General features: G+C 42.7%; 1 protein-coding gene across 3 annotated transcripts in view; it reads right to left on the reverse strand.

Annotated features, from left to right (window-relative positions):
* Nucleotides 1-19,862, reverse strand: part of TNFRSF9 (TNF receptor superfamily member 9) — a 40,692-nt gene that overhangs the window by 19,802 nt on the left and 1,028 nt on the right. For 2 of the 3 annotated variants that reach the window (XM_075327836.1, XM_075327834.1), the window contains exons 3-4: nt 8,056-8,236; nt 5,196-5,303 (exon numbers count right to left, since the gene is read on the reverse strand). In XM_075327836.1, coding sequence (XP_075183951.1) covers nt 5,196-5,303; nt 8,056-8,176 — 229 coding nt within the window. In that variant the 5' untranslated portion in view covers nt 8,177-8,236. Of the gene's footprint in view, nt 1-5,195; nt 5,304-8,055; nt 8,237-18,511; nt 18,557-19,862 lie in introns of those variants that run through there. The other variant, XM_075327835.1, reaches the window with a different exon arrangement.

Here is a 19,862-nt window from a genome sequence, read left to right on the forward strand (position 1 = left end):
GTATTACGTAGGAGTCCCATGTTCGCGCTTTCGATATTGACCCTCCGTAATAAGTCTTTCATTCTATCTACCCTTGTAGATGTTGTATTTAGGGGGTTCGTAAAGGGAGATGCTGAGACTACGGTATAGCAAGGCCATGAAGCCCAAGCCCAAAAGGACCTTTTGCCCCAAAGGAAGAGATCACTATCATAAACAGCACATGGTATCTTCAGATCCCGCTATAACAGACCTGCCAGTAGTCCCGATTACTGTTTACCAGGTACAGTCATGTAAACTGGACCACAAAAGGGGTGTTGCTTAGGAAAGCACCCCCCGTCTTAAAAGTACATGATATAAGTCCCCTTTAAAAAAAGGTTTCCAGTTCCAGCATATAAAGTTGATTGATAATATTCTAACATACTCTGTGTATGAATACTTTATGGGTTTTCTCTGCTGTATTGTTTACCTTCCGAGGATAAAAATCTCTCCTGATCGTGTCGAGATCACACTTCTGATACCTGCACTGAAACGATCCGTACTCCAGTGTGATCGTTACAGGACCGGGTCAGGGAATGATGAACTTATCTATTCAAGATCTTGACTACATACACAGAGTAATTCAATTTTTCCAAATACAAGGGATCCGCTTGTTTTGCGATGAATCTGGACTATCCCTTTAAGTACAATTATGACAATAATAAAGTCAGCCGGGGACAACCAAGATCTATAAATATTTTGGTTGATAAGGAAACCATAGTAAAGTAGTAGACAAGAACTGTGGGAAAACGTGAAAATATTTGCTTGTGTGTCATCGACTTCCTCTTTTAAGTGGTTTCTTATGTGTTTTCCGCATTACGATCACTTAGATAACCTTGTGCAGAGCTGCGGCGGAGACTCGTAACTTATTTTATTGCTTCATCTAGAGGTAAATTCCCAGGAGGAAAGGGACAGCCGGAGGGATCCCCCTAGTAAAGCATACAAAATGACTTGCAAAATCAAGGGTCAAGGTTTTTTCCCCACAACATTCAATGTGAATTTTTGATGACACATTGAGTGAACTTGTTGTGTTTCTGTATATATAATTATATACTCATTTGTAGTAAAAAAAAAAAAAAAAAATTACGAAAACAAAAAACCCCATCAACATGCAAAGTATGGTGGAAAATCCAAAACTGGTCACAAAGTTCACGCGTTGTTGGCACGGCCAGCCATGAAGACTATGCATCTGGGCTAAGCCACTTATCGTCCTGGATAACACCTTTAATGAAGAGATAAAAGAAAAGGGCAGCAGAATTGTGACTTGTCAAGTCCCTTGTATCACATTCACATGAAAAGTAAGGTGGTCAGAGAATGTCTTACTACTTACAATGGGGGAAAAAGTATGTAGTCAGCCCCCAATTGTGGACGTTCTCCCACATAAACATAAAGATGAGGTCGGCCTGTAATTGACATCATAGGTGACCACAACTATGAAAGACAAAATGAGAAAACAAATCCAAAAAAATCACCAAGTCTGATTTGACAAGATTTTTTTTTGCAAATTATGGTAGAAAATAAGTATGTGGTCAATAATAAAAAATCATCTCAATATTTTGTTCTATATCCTTTGTTGGCAATGACAGAGGTCAGACGTTTTCTGTAAGTCTTCACAAGGTTGGCACACACTGTTGGTGGTATGTTGGCCCATTCCTCCATGCAGATCTCCTCTAGAGCTTTCAACTCCCTCCAAAGGTTTTCTATGGGGTTGAGATCTGGAGGCTGGCTAGAACACTCCAGGACCTTCATATGCTTCTTACAAAGCCACTCCTTCATTGGCCTGGCAGTGTGCTTGTGATCATTATCATGCTGAAAGACCCAGCCACATTTCATCTTCAATGCCCTTGCTGATGTTAGCAGGTTTGCACTCAAAATCTCACAATACATGGCCCCATTAATTCTTTCATGTGCACGGATCAGTTGTCCTGGTCCCTTTGCAGAGAACCAGCCCCAAAGCATAATGTTGCCACCCCCATGCTTCACAGTAGGTATGGTATTCTTTGGATGCAAATCAGCATTCTGTCTCCTCCAAACACGACGAGTTGTGCTTCTACCAAACAGTTCTACTTTGGTTTCATCAGACCATATGACATTCTCCAAATACTCTTGTGGATAATCCAAATGCTCTCTAGCAGACTTCAGATGGGCCCAGACATGTACTGGCTTAAGCAGGGGGACATGTCTGACACTAAAGGACCTGAGTCCCTGGTGGCGTAGTGTGTTACTGATAGTAGCCATTGTTACGGTGGTCCCAGCTCTATAGGGGTCGTTCACTAGGTCCCCCCATGTGGTTCTGGGATTATTGCTCACCGTTCTTGTGATCATTTTGACCCCACAGGGTGAGATCTTGTGTGGAGCCCCAGATCGAGGGAGATTCAGTGGTCTTGTATGTCTTCCATTTTCTTATTATTGCTCCCACAGTTGATTTCATCAAACCAAGCTGCTTGCCTATTGCAGATTTAGTCTTCCCAGCCTGGTGAAGGGTTACAATTTTGTTTCTGGTGTTCTTTGACAGCTCTTTGGTCTTCACCATAGTGGAGTTTGGAGAGTGACTGTTTGAGGTTGCGGACAGGTGTCTTTTATACTGATATCAAGTTCAAACAGGTGTCATCATTACTACAGGTAATGAGCGGAGGACAGAGGAGCTTCTTAAATAATAAGTTACAGGTCTATGAGAGCCAGAAATCTTGCATGTTTTTAGATGACTAAATACATATTTTCTACCATAATTTGCAAATAAAATTTTGCCAAATCAGACGCGGTGATTTTCTGGATTTGTTCTCTTATTTTGTCTCTCATACTTGTGGTCACCTATGATGTCAATTACAGGCCGCTCTCATCTTTATAAGTGGGAGAACTTGCACAATTGGTGGCTGACTACATTATTTTTTCCCACTGTAATTCCTCAGTGATCAATTATAATAAACTGTAAGGGGTAATTTGCACTTTGCGACATCGCTACTGCGATCTCGTCAGGGTCAAATCGAAAGTGACGCACATCCGGCGCCAGTAACGACATCGCAACATGTAAAGCCTAGAAGCACCGATAAACGATCGCAAAAGCGTCGAAAATCGGTGATCTGTGTAGTGTCGGTCATTTCCATAATTTCGCTGCAGCGACAGGTACAATGTTGTTCCTCGTTCCTGCGGCAGCACACATCGCTGTGTATGAAGCTGCAGGAGCGAGGAAGATCTCCTTACCTGCGTCCCGCCTGCAATGAGGAAGGAAGGAAGTGGGCGGGATGTTTACGTCCCGTTCATCTCCGCCCCTCCGCTTCTATTGGCCACCTGCCGTGTGACGTCGCTGTGACGCTGCACGACCCGCCCCCTTAGGAGGGAGGCGGGTAGCCGGTCAGAGCGACGTCGCAGGGCAGGAAAGTGCGTGTGAAGCTGCCGTAGCGATAATGTTCGCTACGGCAGCTATCACAAGATATCGCATGTGCGACGGGGGCGGGGACTATCGTGCTCGGCATCGCTACAATCGGCTAGCGATGTCGCAGCGTACAAAGTACCCCTAAGTGTCTCATTTCCCCACAGCGCACCGAGAGGAGAAATGAAGTATTACACAGTACAAACAGAAATAAATTGAATCTGGATATACTGCATGGATATGTGGGGTACAAAAAGAACACAAAATGTATTCACCAATCTAAAATTGTTAGTAAGATTTTAATGGAAAAGCAATTTCTGGCATTTTCAACAGCAAATTGGCCAGAATCAAACTATAATATTATGGAATTAAAGTAAAATTTGCTGCTGTTTCATTTTTAAGGGAATTCCCTGCCATTGTTTTAGTGGTTGTCGATTTGTTTCTGTGTAGTTTGTAAGTCTACAGAGAAATAAAATAAATAATAGGTCACACACAGATTACCCCCCTATCTCATTGTATCAGGTGAATTCCCATGTGGAATTATGGCATACAAGTTGTAAAATACATTACAGAAACTGGCCTCTGATTTCTGTCAAAAAGTTCCTCATAAATTCAGAAATGATTTTTCCATATGAAAAATCCATTGTGAGAAAATAGCCTTAGGGCGGCTTTGCACGTTGCAACATCGCACGTGCGATGTCGGTGGGGTCAAATTGAAAGTGACGGGCATCCGGCGTCACTTTCGACATCGTAGTGTGTAAATCCTAGATGATACGATTAACGAGCGCAAAAGCGTCGTTATCGTATCATCGGTGTATTCTCCGACATTTCCATAATGCCGGTGCAGCGACAGGTACGTTGTTGTTCCTCGTTCCTGCGGCAGCACACATCGCTGTGTATGAAGCCGCAGGAGCGAGGAACATCATCTTACCTGCCGCCGCCGGCTATACGGAAGGAAGGAGGTGGGCGGGATGTTTACGTCCCGCTCATCTCCGCCCCTCCGCTTTGATTGGCCGCCTGCCGTGTGATGTCGCTCTGACGTTGTACGACCCGCCCCCTTAGGAAGGAGGCGGGACGCCGGCCAGAGCGACGTCGCAGGACAGGTAAGTGCATGTGAAGCTGCCGTAGCGATAATGTTCACTACGGCAGCAATCACAAGATATCGCATGTGCGACGGAGGCGGGGACTATCACATGCAACATCGCAGCATCGGCTTGCGATGTCGCAACGTGCAAAGCCTGCCTTACTCCAGAGCTGCACTCACTATTCTGCTGGTGCAGTCACTGTGTACATACTGCACATTACATTACTGATCCTGAGTTACATCCTGTATTATACTCCAGAGCTGCACTCACTATTCTGCTTGAAGAGTTGCAGTCTACACTACATCATCTATCCTCTGTGCATTCCGATAATGCTTCTTGCTGTCAGGTGCACCCCTGGCATATTCTTTGAGCTCTTATGATGCAAAGTGAAAGATAATTTTTACTATAGTATAAGGATGTAATTTCCCAGAATGGAAACCACCGGTAGCAAATCAAGCACTGGGAGATTTCAGCTCCGCAATCTGCAGAATTATATAGGATTGAGCTCAGGATTACTTTTTCTTGAAACAGCCATCTGTCATTGGAAATCCTATTGCTTCATCGAAGTCAAATGCCCAGGATGACAGGAAGAACCGGAGGGGTCCCCCAAATCAAGCTTTATAATGTCACCACATTTTGAGGGTTTGTATAACCGCAACACTCTCACCCCCCGCAGTTTAGGGATCAGTGATGACCATTTCTCTGTGACACTTTTTACTACTCACCTTCACAGCGATTACAGAGCTTACACCTATATCTATCATTTGGCTTATCTGCGTAGCCTCTGACAGGGCATTGGACACACTTGCCACAATTTTGGGTCAGGTAAAAACCTATGGAAAAGAAGGAAAATTGTCTTATTCATTGGCTGCAAATTTATAAAAAGTCGCCTCATTATTTATTTAAACATTTTTCAACCTTTTCTTTACAAAACGACTGATAATTCTTTCATACTTTAAAGACAATAGAAGGATTTTCATAACCGGCATTTTTTTCCTCATTTTGGCTCTCCTATTTACAATTTATCCACTCAGTATTGTGGCTGTACGAGGTTTTGGGCCCTATTTTGAGGTACATATAAATTATTATGCCATCTATAAAATATTTTTTTTTGCCTTGCAAAAACAACAAAAAAAGGATTTTTTGGGTTTCATTTTATTACATTTTTTTTGATGAGCAAGCATAAAAATAGTTGAGCGCTCGGTACTCAAATCAAACAAGTGTGACGCTCGGATGGGCTCGACTCAAGTAATGAGTATCATGGAAGTCAATTGGAAACGTGAGCATTTTTCCATAAGACCCTACCAGGAGGGCCGGGGAGGGCAGTAAAATCACTGATATGGATGGAAGCAGTGCTCAAATGGAATGGGAACAGCATGGGGAAGATCTCTGACTCCCAGGTTGCTGCTGGGAGCTATATAAATAACTAATTAATTAAAAAAATGTAGGGTCCCCCGTAATTTTAATAACCAGCCAAGGTAAAGCAGACAGCTGGGGGCCGGTATTATCAGGCTGGGAAGGTCTATGGTTATTGGGCCCTTCCCAGCCTAAAAATACCAGCCCTCAGTCACCCCAGACATGGAGCATCACATTAGATGCTTCCCAAGTCCTCCGAATGCCCTCATGCATTGGCAATAGGGTAATATTTTTGTGAGTTTTGTAATGTCAGCTGACATGAAGCCCAGGGATTAGTAATGGAGAGGCGTCTATCAGAAACAACCATTACTAACCCAGTAAGTATAAAGATAACAAAAACACACGCTCGCTCATCAAAACTGTGCATATTTCGCAATAAATACCCATTGAATGTCACCAGGTCATTACAGTTGCGTAGCTTTTTTAACACATGTAGTTTTTTCTTGTTACATGTTTTTAAGAAAATCTATTTTAATTTTTTATGGTGGGGATATTTCATTACTTTTTCATTTGCATATTTCTCCTACCTAATTCGTCCTCCAAGAAATTGTAAAAAATGTCTGGGAAACATATTTTTTTTACATAACTGTGCGTTTATTCCACTGTAACTGGGGCGTCAATAGGATCCCCAGTTACAGGAGAAAAAAAAGCCCACTATAGTGACAGAAATCACTGGCACTCCTAAGATCCAGCCACTCATCTGTGCCTGGCAGATACCTGACAATCATGTGAGAATCTCAGCTGTGATCAGGGCTAGGTCACGTCCTTATTTATACTTGGTATACATTAAAGCAATAAAAAAATATGAGAAAGTAAACACATCCTGACGGCTAGAGCCCTATAGAAAGAGGTTAGGTCAGATTTTATATGACAGGCAACAAAGGGCCCTTTAACTTAGTTAATAGCAAAACAAAATTAAAAAATGCATACTTACATTTTGTTGTTATGTCATTTGACCACTGCAGCTAATCAGCGACCATTGATTGGCTGAAGCTTTTAAAGGGGAATACCCATTCTGATGAATTAGAGAAGGCTCCAGACAATCAGCAACCGCTGATTTGCTGCAGCGGTCAAGTGACATATTAATGGTATGTGACTGCTTGAAGAAACAGAGCTGGCATCAGAGGAGCGCCGCCTTACCAGGGGGTACGTATGCATTTTTTTAAATTTTGTTCGATAGACTGGTGCTTGTCCAGTAGTGGAAACCCCTTTAAGGCTAGTTTCACACTTGCGTTGAACGGCATCCTTTGCATTGCGTTGTGTGACGGATTCAACGGATGTGCTGCATTTATTGCAACGCATCGTACAAAACAACGGAATCTTTTTTTTCTTCTTTACAGTTTTACCGGCGGCAGACTATTGTCTGATCGCTCACAGCAGCCGGTCGCTGGGTGATCAGCTGATCGCTTACAGCAGCCGAGAATGTGTGCGGGGGCGGAGTGCAGGGTGGGTGGAGCCGAGCGGGGCCATGGCCCTGAGGACGTCAGTGCCGCAAGGATGCATGGCTGTGGACAGGTGAGTGTGTGTGTGCGTATGCTTGTGCGTGTGCGTGCGTACATGCGGACTGCAGGAGGGGGCGGAGCCGAGCGGGGAAGTATTGGGCTCCCTGCACACGTAGCCAGGGTAAATATTGGGTAACTAAGCAAAGCACTTTGCTTGGTTACCCGATATTTACCTTGGTTACCAGCGTACACCGCTTAGCGCTGGCTCCTTGCACACGTAGCCAGGGTAAATATCAGGTAACTAGGCAAAGCGCATTGCTTAGTAACCCAATATGTACCCTGGTTACGTGTGCAGGGAGCAAGAGAGAGCATGCGCAGTGAAATCCTACGGATTGCGGTGCTCAAAAAACGTTACATGCTGCGTTCCTTCCGCCTGGCGGAAGCAACGCAGCGTCGGCCAGCGGAAGCAACGCAGGTCCATCACTTGCAATCCGTCGTCCATACAAGTCTATGGGAAGCAGCGGAATCCGTTAACGGATTCCGCTGTTTTCCAAAACGGCGGATTGCAACTGAAGGAAAACAACGCAAGTGTGAAAGTACCCTAAGTCCAAGCATTAAATGGATTTTCTTGGTATAGCAATCTGATGACACCCCTACCGATCCCCTGTTATTAGCTTTGGTCGCTGCTGGATGTCAACATTGAACGTAGCCCATAAAAACCACTTACCGGGGTTACAGTGCGTACAACAGCTATCCTTAAAAGTATGACAATTGTTGCCAAGAACAACATGAATGTACAGGATCTGGAAAACTCCAGAAAGCAAACTCCACGTCATTGCATCCATCATGTGCGGCTTAATATTCCTACTTCATCAGTGATGAGAAAATCCTTGAAAGCTGATAAAAATCTAAAAGAAATAAAACCAAACACAAGTAAAGTGAAAACACACATCCTGGAGCCGCAGAGGATAAATCAACGGAGGGCACGTCTTAATTTCAGGATATCCTGATTAGATAAGTGACTCTACAGACTAAAACGGTTATCCCTCCTGGTAAAATTGTTATTGGATAGGAATTTCCTCCTCCTTCAAAAAGAAGATTCCACTTATTATATGTGTATCATCTTTACATTGAATATTTCACCTTACTTTTAGTGCCCCATCTGACAGCAGCATGATGTAAAGAAAGAAACCCTGATTCCAGAAATGTATTCATTACTAGGCTGCATTCTGCAGTTTTGATATAATCCCTGTTTTATCTGCTGCAGATCTACCAGTTCTCTGAATGCTGAGCTTTGTATAACCCCGCCCACAGCACTGATTGGTAGATTTATGTTTACACTGTGCATAGGCAGAAAACTGCTAATCAGTGTTGAGGGCAGGGTTACAGTGAGCACATGAAAATGGGTGGACTACATGGCAGAAGGTTTACTAGTCCTCTTGCGATAATCTCCAGAAACAATGATTTTTTTTTTTATGAATAGTGCAGCAAACAGCCCAGTAAGTGACACCACTGGAATCAGGCAATCTGCCCCTACATTATGCTGCTCTCAGATTAGATAGCAAAAAATCCTGGTGACAGATTCCCTTTCAAAGAAAACTCTATCTGAAAGTGAATGCGTAATTACATACATGGACGAGCAAAAGAGTAACAATGTTTTGCACTTTTGACTTTCAGTCTCCCCATTTCACCATCCACTACAGCTTTGAGCGTGAGACGACCTTCATATTATAGACAATCATCTTGGCTATCTCATACATAAATGTGACTTTCAGCTATTTAGCATATGATTAGTTATGCTGAATCTTCTCATGTCACTGCATTGTTACTGTTTTGATCCTGGTAGTGGGAAAATATTTTTCTTCCTGTATATGTGCCACCCCCGCGTCAGCAGCCGGGCTGCTCGGATCCGGATCCGCGGTGGCTCGAGGGACCTTTACCGTGGCACCTTGTCTTCTATTCGGTCCCTTTAGTGTGGAACTAATCGGGTCCCATTCACCAGTATGGCTTACTGGGTGATCTTGCTCTCAGGGTTCACGCTTGGGATTTTCTGGACCGTGTGAGTGGAAAGTCCTATCCCCCTCGTTGCGCTAGTACTCCGATTTTGGAGCGTGTGGAGAATGGATCTTGAAGGCTCCGTCCTCATCGGGTAAATTGCCAGGACCCTGAAGCTACTTCCTGACCTAGGGTCCACGTACCCAGTCGTGCCCTGGCCCCTGCCCAGTGATGGCACAAGGATGCTGGCTGCCCTCCTCGACAGTCCGTGCCCCTTGTCACGATCCCTGCGACCGGGGTCCAGCTCCTAACAGGCCCAGACCAACGTCTGCCACCTAGTAGTTCCAAGGAGCCCTGATCCTAACCTCTCCTCTCGAGAGTCACCACTCAACTGACTGTCTCCTGACACTCCTGACCTCCCTTTAACCAACCCCCCAAGTGGTCGACCCTATTCCACTCAGGCCGTCCACTGGTGTGTCTGGTGGGTGTGGTGCAGAGTGTTCCTAGGATTTTGATTAGCTTGTTCTTGGCAACACCAAAGGTCAGGGACCCGTAACCAAGGAGGAGGTGGATATTGTACAGAAGGGCAGATTGCACAATACCCTGTGACGACCTGATAGGCCAGGGCGTCACATTTACTACAAATTACAACCTGTTCTCACATTCTCTAATAGCTCAGTGTGTTATTAGGTTGATTTCCAAGTGAAAGGTCACTGTTTCGAATAGAGGAGCAAAAAATGATGATTTCCCAAGAAAAGAGAAACAGCATCATCCAGCTCATCGATAGTGGTCTCTAGGCCAAGAAAATTGACAAACTGCATCATTTGAGGCCATGACAGGTGGAAAAGTATGACATGAATTTCGTCCATTCATTCAAAAGCCAAGAGGTGGACGTGCAAGCGAAATATTGGCGTCAACAGGTCGGCTCATCACACGGTCTATCAGTTCTGGAGGAACAAACCCAGCAGTGAAGGCGGCTCATATGCTTTATAATAGTGACATCACAGACGTCCATGCAAGCACCGTGAGACGCACGTTACACAAGTCTGGAATGGTGGCCCGAAAAAAATAAAGAAGTTTCAAGTTCAATATCATCATAAGAAGCGTTGGGTCTAGTTTGCAAAAAAGAACAAAAAGTGGAGAAGATCGGAAATAGGTGATTTGTAGTGATGAGACGAAAGTCACTAGACGGCTCTGATGGGAACGAATGGTTCTGGAAGAAACAAGGGAAAAAAGGTGGCTAACGGATCAAAAAATTTAGGGAACTGTCACGTTTGGTGGAGGAAGACTGATGACATGGGGATATTTCACAGCCAAAGGAGTTGGATACTTGACCAGGATGGATGGTTGTCTCAATGCTGAGCTATATGTGAGTATCCTACAAGACCAGTTACTTCATCCACTCGAGTACTATGGGTATCAAAAGAACGTCATAGAGTTCCAGCAGGACAACGACCCGAAGCATACGGCGAGATTGGTGAAGAAATGGATCAATGACAATGGAATAGAGGTTCTGGATTGTCCTCACATTCCCCAGACCTCAACCCAATCCAACACTTGTGGGTAGAGTTGAAGAAAAGCTGTATACATCCCCAAGTGAGCCAACCAGTATACACCAACATTGGGAATGTGTACAAGAGACCTGGGATCAGGTTTTGGTTGGGACATGCTTGAATCTGATTGAGAGCCCAGAAGAATTCAGGCAGTGTTGGAACTCAATGTGGATTTACAAAATAATAATAAATTTAGATTTAGATTTTTAGGAGCTAAACAGTAACAATGCAGTGACATGATAAGAATCGGCATAACTAATCATATGCCAAATAGTTACAAGTCAAATTTATATATGAGATAGCCAAGAGGATTGTCTATAAAATGAAGGAAGTGTCATGCTCAAAGCTGCAGTGGATGGTGAGTTATGGACCCTGAAAATCAAAACTTCAAAACATTGTTACCCTTTTGCTTGCCATTTTGTTTTCTATTAATATGGTGTCTGATCTGCAGCATGTTATAGAGCAGGAGAAGCTGAGCTGAATCATATATAGGTTTGTGGGAAACAAAACCCTCAGTACGACGTGTAGTTTACTCACTAAAGTCCATACACTTTCAGGGGTTAGTAGTCCAGTGGGCGGTCCTAATGAGTGAAAAGGTCCAGCTCAGTATCGATCTGCTCAGCCACTCCTGCCCTATACCGCGCTGCACATGGACAGGATAGTACGTTCCACATGACAGGTTCTATAAAAAGGTAATGGAGGTGGATCTATTTTTATCTGTGACACATTTAAGGTGGTTTTCAGAAATTCTCATCATCGAGAAAGGAGCCAGCACGATCTGAAATTGGCATGCATCATATAAAAATCATCGCAGATGAGTCAGATAGTATCGCATGCAGCGTGTATATCTATGTCTTTGCAAACAAACGTCAAAGGTTTTTAGGTTACTGGAGCAATTACTATCATGTAGGAGGCATACGTCTACACGAAGGAATGTATACCCTAAAGGAACTCTGCTGGGGCCAGGACACATTGCACAGATCAGCAGCTGGCACCAAGAGATTACTATAGAGGAGGTTCATGAGGATGATAGTGGCAGCATAATATGGGAACAGTATTCATGAGGGAAGGACTCTCCGATGCCGGGCAGGTGTCATGCATCTCTCCGAATTAGCTAGACAAGTCTATGATCTCTGTAGGGTAATAGATGGTTGGCAAATGGCCATTATCGGCCAATGTGCTGCTCATTATTAAGTCTCTCCGTGCTCAATAGTAAATCACAAGAAGGAATAAGGCACTGTTCCATCACTTTAAGGTTCAGAAGATGATAGGATGACCTAAGAATAGGTCATCCATACTATAGTATCTGTAAATGCCTTTAAAAAAGTATTCTCATGTATGGAAGTTTCCATAACATCCCGATAGCTTGGGTCCGACCACTGTGGGACTCACGCATTCCAAGAATAGGGCCTCTGAAGAGCGTAGTCTTAGTGGAACAGAGGTCCATCATATACATTGTCACTCCATTCACTCTTAGTGGGACTGTCGGGGATTGCTGAGGAGCAGATCTATTATGGCACATAGAATGATAATAACACTCAAACTTGAGACCCTATCGAGTCCCGTAAGTTGTGGTGTAACCTCGATGGATAGGGATTGTTATTTATTCTCCAATACACTCTTGAGACCCTTTCAAGTCCCGTAAGTTGTGGTGTGATCTCCATGGATAGGCTTTGTTATTTATTCTACAATACTTGATGGGATGGAGGCTAACAACTTGAGCTCTTTGTCAAGTTTGTGAAGCCATTACTGTACAATATATTTTTTTGTAGCAAAACAAGGGGGCAATATCCTGCCATCAGAGAATATTACTAAGAAAAGGTGAACTTGGTCATCATCAAAGATTAGGTAGAAGGTACTTGTAAAAGTAGAAACCACGTGAATGTGAGGACACAACGTTATCCAGAGCATCATACTGACTATATCAGCTTGACTACTTCCATGGTGCTCTCTCTTCCCCATGTCAAACACCAGCCATCCACATTTGTCAGACTAGATCACCTTCGTCCATTTTTCTGTGGTCCAACTCTGGGTGTCAAGTGCCCATTATACGCGAATTGTGACCATTGCATGTTTGGAACATCCCCCAAGACCAGTTGTTTTGGAGATGCTTTGAGCCAGTCATTTAGCCATCACCTTTGGTCCATGTTTCCTCGTGGCCTACAGACTCCCCTACTTAGACAGTTTGACCATCAGCTATCTCTCCCGACTCCACTGCTTAGGATTGCTGTTCTCAGACTCCTCTGGCAGTGGCTTATCTCCGCACAAAACAAAAAGATCGTCCACAGAAATTCTGCAGGTCAGATCCTTCTCTCCCTCAACCTCATCTGTTGAAGGTCTGTCGTGAGGCCGCGATACATAGCCGATCCCACGGAACTTGGTGGGTTCTGCCATCTTTTATTTAGTGTGTAGGGGTCTTAAGATATCCTAGTACTTGTCTGGGGCAAAAATGACAAGATAATTGATGGATATATCCAAGCATATGATAAGATAATTGATGTTTCTTAAAAGTTAATGTTTTGGGTAATACATTTATGATCTAATGTATACGGTTCTAGTTCAAATAAAACTTTTCATTTGAAATCTTTTTAATGTTTTTGGCATATTTGTGAGATTTAGCAGAAATTGTCTAATCATTTCCAGCATATAAATGATTTTCTCTATCAACTCGACTGAAGTAAGAAATGGAGAAATAGAATTTTGTCTTCCAAATCACACGGTGCAGTATTGTTTATATGGAGTTTTCATGTTTTTATCTGCAGTTCTTTGGGGATTCTTTGGATTTTCTATTATGTTTCCAGTTTTCACAGAATTGTAAGAATGAAAGAAAAAGAGATAATGAAAACCAAAAAAGAAGAAGAAACGTGATGGCAGAGACGGAACAGAGCCGCCTAGTGGTTACATACGGAGTTGCTTTCTAGCTGTGACCACAATTTGCAATATTTAATTCACTGTTTTCAGCGCTCACTCATGAAACCACAAAATCAGATAACAACATTCTAGTAGTGAATTCTTGGTTACATTCTCGAGAAATAAATCTATTGAATTCTATGTGAGGTCTGCTGATGTCACCCTCTATCTGATCCCGCCCAGTCCCCATCTTAACCCCTGCAGCCACAGTCCATATGATCAGTACATTACAACAATCTCAGCATATACCGTAATGCTATGGTCTTTTTTGGGTTATTAGAAGTCAAAATCGCCTTCAATGTACATATTTTGGACACATGCAATTATTTTTTAGAAAATCCAGCCAATCAGCATGGGCATTTCACTAGAAGAAAACCTGTATTACTGAAATGCATGCACTGATTGGCTTTCCGGTGATCTCTCCCTATGGTATTCTATAGCACTACATGTACCATACTGCTCTTTACCTGTGAGGACAGATTTATTTTTCTGGTATACTATGCATACTCTACAGAATGCTGAAGAAGCTCCTGTACAGTACAGTATATATATATATATATATATATATATATATCTATATATATCTATATATATCTATATATATATATTACCATGTTTCCCTGAAAATAAGCCCTTTATTTTTCTGGTATACTATGCATACTCTACAGAATGCTGAAGAAGCTCCTGTACAGTACAGTACAGTATATATATATATATATATATATATATATATATATATATATATATAAATATATATATATATACATATATATCTATAAAAATATATATATATATATATATATATATATATATTACGGTGTATATATATACAGTGTGTATATATATATATATATATATATATATATATATATATATTACCATGTTTCCCTGAAAATAAGCCCTAGCATGATTTTACAGTATTTGTTGGAATATGCTTGAAATATAAGCCCTACTCCAAAAATAAGCCCTAGTTACAGTGAGGGCTGGCATTAGGGGGAGTCCAAATGCGCAATTTCTCAGAACCCCAACACTTAAGGACCCCAGCATTTGTATTCCAAGGTTAAGATTGTTTAAGGACCTTTGGTGACTTCACAGTCATGTGACCATGATGTAACCAAAGGTCTCTTAATTGTGGGAATCTAAAAGAACTGAAAAGGAGACAGGTTAGTATGCAGGACTGGGATTAGGGATAAGGGAGAGTCAACTGGGTAACTGGTAAAAATAAGCCCTAACCCATCTTTCGGGGTAAAAAATAATTTAAGCCCCTGTCTTATTTTTTGAGACGCAAGGAGACAAGAAATATGAACTCAAGCTTCCCTCAGAAGTAAAGAGCAGTACAGTACATATCGTGCTGTAGTGAAGACGTTCAACATAGAAAACGCTTTTCAGATTCCAACAACTCTTTTTGACTTCTATATATAAGAATTTGCTTTATCTGTATCGGTTTATGTGTTTTTAGCCACCTTCAAGATGTTTCCTTGTCAATAAATTGTGTATTACACCATGTGTAAGATATTTTCTACCTGTCCTGTAAAAATACCAGTGGCCCCATTTAGCTAAAGCAGTCAGGATCATATCGTTTAGATCCTATCTATACATCACAGAGTACACAGAGTTCAGGGAATGGGACCTACTGGCCATTAAGGGAACTCGGCCATATTTAGAGATACCCATAGGCTTCAGCGGCCACTAGTCCCTGAATTACTGGGTTGTTGAGTACAGTAAAGTTATGAAGATCATATTAGCTCACACACATAATGTAATTTCCTAGGTTAACATGAAATGTCAGCTGTGGGTTGTAAAAAAGAGTGTAAAGGTCACAGTACGTCAATTATGACCATTCAGGAAAGAACAAGAGTATTGAAATTAGTAGTGAACTGCCAGGGTGTTACCTACGCTACGTGAAGAACTTTGCAGACATATTGATCCTCCAATGACCATTATAAAGTACTCTGTAATGGGCCAATTGTAATCGGCTTCTAGATAACAACTTCCTAGGCCAATTCTTTCTCATCTTCCTATGGCCATCCACACACAGTGATATTTTGGGCCATGTATGAAGAGCTACCATATGAGCCCTTTATCTGACACAGCACAGTGGAGGCATGATCCACGTTCCATGAGAACCCGTTCATGGATCTTGCCTCCATTGTGCTGCCATCACCAGCCATCCTACTCAAAATTTGCTGTGTTGGTGGCACCAGCAGACCTTCACAAGTGAGTAATCCTTCATTTAGCTGCTGCCTCCAACAGTCTTTCCTTAAGGATAAACCCTTTGCTGTGTTGGTGGCACCAGCAGACCTTCACAAGTGAGTAATCCTTCATTTAGCTGCTGCCTCCAACAGTCTTTCCTTAAGGATAAACCCTTTGCTGTGTTGGTGGCACCAGCAGACCTTCACAAATGTGTAATCCTTCATTTAGCTGCTGCCTCCAACAGTCGTTCCTTAAGGATAAACCCTTTGCTGTGTTGGTGGCACCAGCAGACCTTCACAAATGTGTAATCCTTCATTTAGCTGCTGCCTCCAACAGTCGTTCCTTAAGGATAAACCCTTTGCTGTGTTGGTGGCACCAGCAGACCTTCACAAATGTGTAATCCTTCATTTAGCTGCTGCCTCCAACAGTCTTTCCTTAAGGATAAACCCTTTGCTGTGTTGGTGGCACCAGCAGACCTTCACAAATGTGTAATCCTTCATTTAGCTGCTGCCTCCAACAGTCGTTCCTTAAGGATAAACCCTTTGCTGTGTTGGTGGCACCAGCAGACCTTCACAAATGTGTAATCCTTCATTTAGCTGCTGCCTCCAACAGTCGTTCCTTAAGGATAAACCCTTTGCTGTGTTGGTGGCACCAGCAGACCATCACAAATGTGTAATCCTTCATTTTGCTGCTGCCTCAAACAGTCGTTCCTTAAGGATAAACCCTTTGCTGTGTTGGTGGCACCAGCAGACCTTCACAAGTGAGTAATCCTTCATTTTGCTGCTGCCTCCAGCAGTCGTTCCTTAAGGATAAACCCTTTGCTGTGTTGGTGGCACCAGCAGACCTTCACAAGTGAGTAATCCTTCATTTTGCTGCTGCCTCCAGCAGTCGTTCCTTAAGGATAAACCCTTTGCTGTGTTGGTGGCACCAGCAGACCTTCACAAGTGAGTAATCCGTCATTTAGCTGCTGCCTCCAATAGTCGTTCCTTAAGGATAAACCCTTTGCTGTGTTGGCGGCACCAGTAGACCTTCACAAGTGAGTAATCCGTCATTTAGCTGCTGCCTCCAGCAGTCGTTCCTTAAGGATAAACCCTTTGCTGTGTTGGCAGCACCAGCAGACCTTCACAAGTGAGTACTCCTTCATTTAGCTGCTACTCCAGCGTCGTTCCTTAAGGATAACACCTTTGCTGTGTTGGTGGCATCAACAGTCTTCCCAAAAGAATCAAACTTCTACAGTTTTTGTAGCACAATCTGTATTTCTGAAGGAATAGACTGACCATGTGGCACAACCAACCATTTCTGATAGAATATATCAATGTTGATAGCCCAAACAAAATGTCAGTCTCTTACTGTTCCGGTAGTAGTTCCAGCAGCAACGCAGAGATCTGAGAACCTCCACAATTATTTGTGTCAAGTTTTAAGCTTGTCATCTATTGTACGTGAAGGTTATAGACACCTTTTCATTGAGTTAAAGTTGTTTACTACTTGGACAACCCTTTCTCCATCGCTATATTTCCCCCCCCCCAAACAAAATAACAACACCTATACACCGTTCCAGCAGTGTCGACATTCGTTGTCCCGGGGCTCACATGACATGGTTATGTTACACACGATCCCTGCGGTCAATCAGTGCTGGCTTCACTTCTCATACAGAGGTAATCAGACATGCGGAGGAAGTGAAAGGGCAACACTTGCCTCAGATATCTTGATTTGTCCAAAGGAGGGGAGAGTGAAGCCAGCACTGATTGTCCATAGGGATTATGTATCATAATGTCATGTGAGCCCCGGGAGAGCATGTGCCGACACTACTGGAGGTGAGTATACGTGTTATTTTTATGGTTGGGGATAAACTTTAAATATGTATGGACTATCCTTTGGATAGGGTGTCAATACTAGTTAGGTGGGGTTGTGACACCCAGAACTTCCGCCAATGAGCTGTTCCCAGTGCTGGATGAAATCAGTTGCAGAGCTGCACAGTACAACTCCATCAACTGAATAGCGGCCATAGCTGAGTACTGCACTGCGCCACTATTCCCATGAATGAGAGTAGATCTGCAGTACTCCTCTGTGGCCACTATGCAGTTGATGCAGCTATGCTGTTCAGCTCTGCAACTAAGCACATATAGCCACCAGCAGAGCATTCAAATGATTGATGGGGGAGCTGGGTGTCGCACCCCCACCGATCTGCAAGTGATGACCTATCCTAAGGATAGCCCATCAATAGTAAAGTACTAGACAACCCCTTTAAGTCCTTTATCTGACCACTCTAAAAACTGTTACAAATAGTTATTTTCCTGGCTCTGATGGCTCTCTCCTCCTCCCTTCTCTCAGTATTAGAGATAGCAGCAGGAAGGCGTTGTTTACAGATCTCCACAGTGTGGAGAGAGGGGAAAGTATCCACAGTGTCAAGGAAGGTAGAGAGAACAAGTTGTTAGTAACTCTCACGGATGATCATTTGCATATAAAAAGTTTAAAATCTGTCATTGTAACGTTTATCTGTGTACAGCCAACTTCAGAATTAATGGTACTTACAAAAGTGGATAATGACTGTAGAAGAAGCAAGCGGCTGGAAATGCTGGGGAAGTCTGGGGAAGAGAAGCAGAATTGAAAGGTGGAAATGGGATTCTGCTGCTTCTTTCTGATGGGTATTGCACCTCACCCCACTGCTGGATTTACGGCTACACTGCTCAGTAGTGATGTACAATGCCCTCTATTCTGCTTCTCATTCCAGACCTGGATACACAACTACAAAATTCAGTACTCCTGTATAATGTGCGCTATGTTGCTACTTTCTACTAAGTGTTTTATCACAATACAGAGCTGGATTCACATATACACTGCTCAATAGTGATGTACAATGTCCTCCATGCAGCTTCTGCTTTATAGGAAGTGTTTTATCTCATCTCAGACCTGGATACACAACTACACTATTCAGTACTACTGTATGATGTCCTCTATGTTGCTGCTTTCTAGTAAGTGTTTTATATCATCACAGAGCTGGATTCACAGCTACAGTGCTCAGTAGTAATTTACATTGCCCTCCATGCAGCTTCAGCTTTCTAGTAAGTGTTTTATCTCATTCTATACCTGGATACACACCTACACTATTCAGTACTACTGTATGATGTCCTCTACGTTGCTGCTTTCTAGTAAGTGTTTTATATCATCACAAAGCTGGATTCACAGCTACAGTAGTCAGTAGTAGTAATTTACAATCCCCTACATGCAGCTTCAGCTTTCTAGTAAGTGTGTTATCTCATTCTAGACTTGGATATACATCTACACTATTCAGTAAAACTGTATCATATTCTCTATATTGCTGCTTTCTAGTAAGTGTTTTATATAATCACAGAGCTGCATTCACAGCTCAGTAGTAATTTACAATGCCTTCCATGCTGCTTCTGCTTTCAAGTAAATGTTTTTTTCTCATCATATAGCTGGATTCACAGCTAAACTAATCAGTACTATTGTGTAATGTCATCTATGCTGCTGCTGCTTTCTAGTAAGTGTTTTGTCTCATCCCAGAGCTGGATTTACATCTACACTATTTATTACTACTGCATAATGCCAACCATGCTGGGTGTGCTACAGAAAGACAGGAGAACAGGAATCTCCCAGATCTTAGTGCATTCTGTAAAGAAGACACCATTGCAGTTTCCCTCCATCCAGTAACTCAGACAACTGAAAATTGGAGGTAGAGCCTACAAAGGGGAAACTGGTAAAAAATGCAGACAGAAATAGTGTTCTTCCTCCATCACACACACGACAGCTTCTTCTGCAAAGGTAACTGACACCACGACAATTTAACACCTTCTCTACCCTGTTACCATGAATGTATTAACCTTTGTAACTCATTATGGATAATGATGGGGAGCAATATATG

Source organism: Anomaloglossus baeobatrachus, chromosome 11 (assembly GCF_048569485.1).
Source record: "Anomaloglossus baeobatrachus isolate aAnoBae1 chromosome 11, aAnoBae1.hap1, whole genome shotgun sequence".
Lineage (NCBI taxonomy): Eukaryota > Metazoa > Chordata > Amphibia > Anura > Aromobatidae > Anomaloglossus > Anomaloglossus baeobatrachus.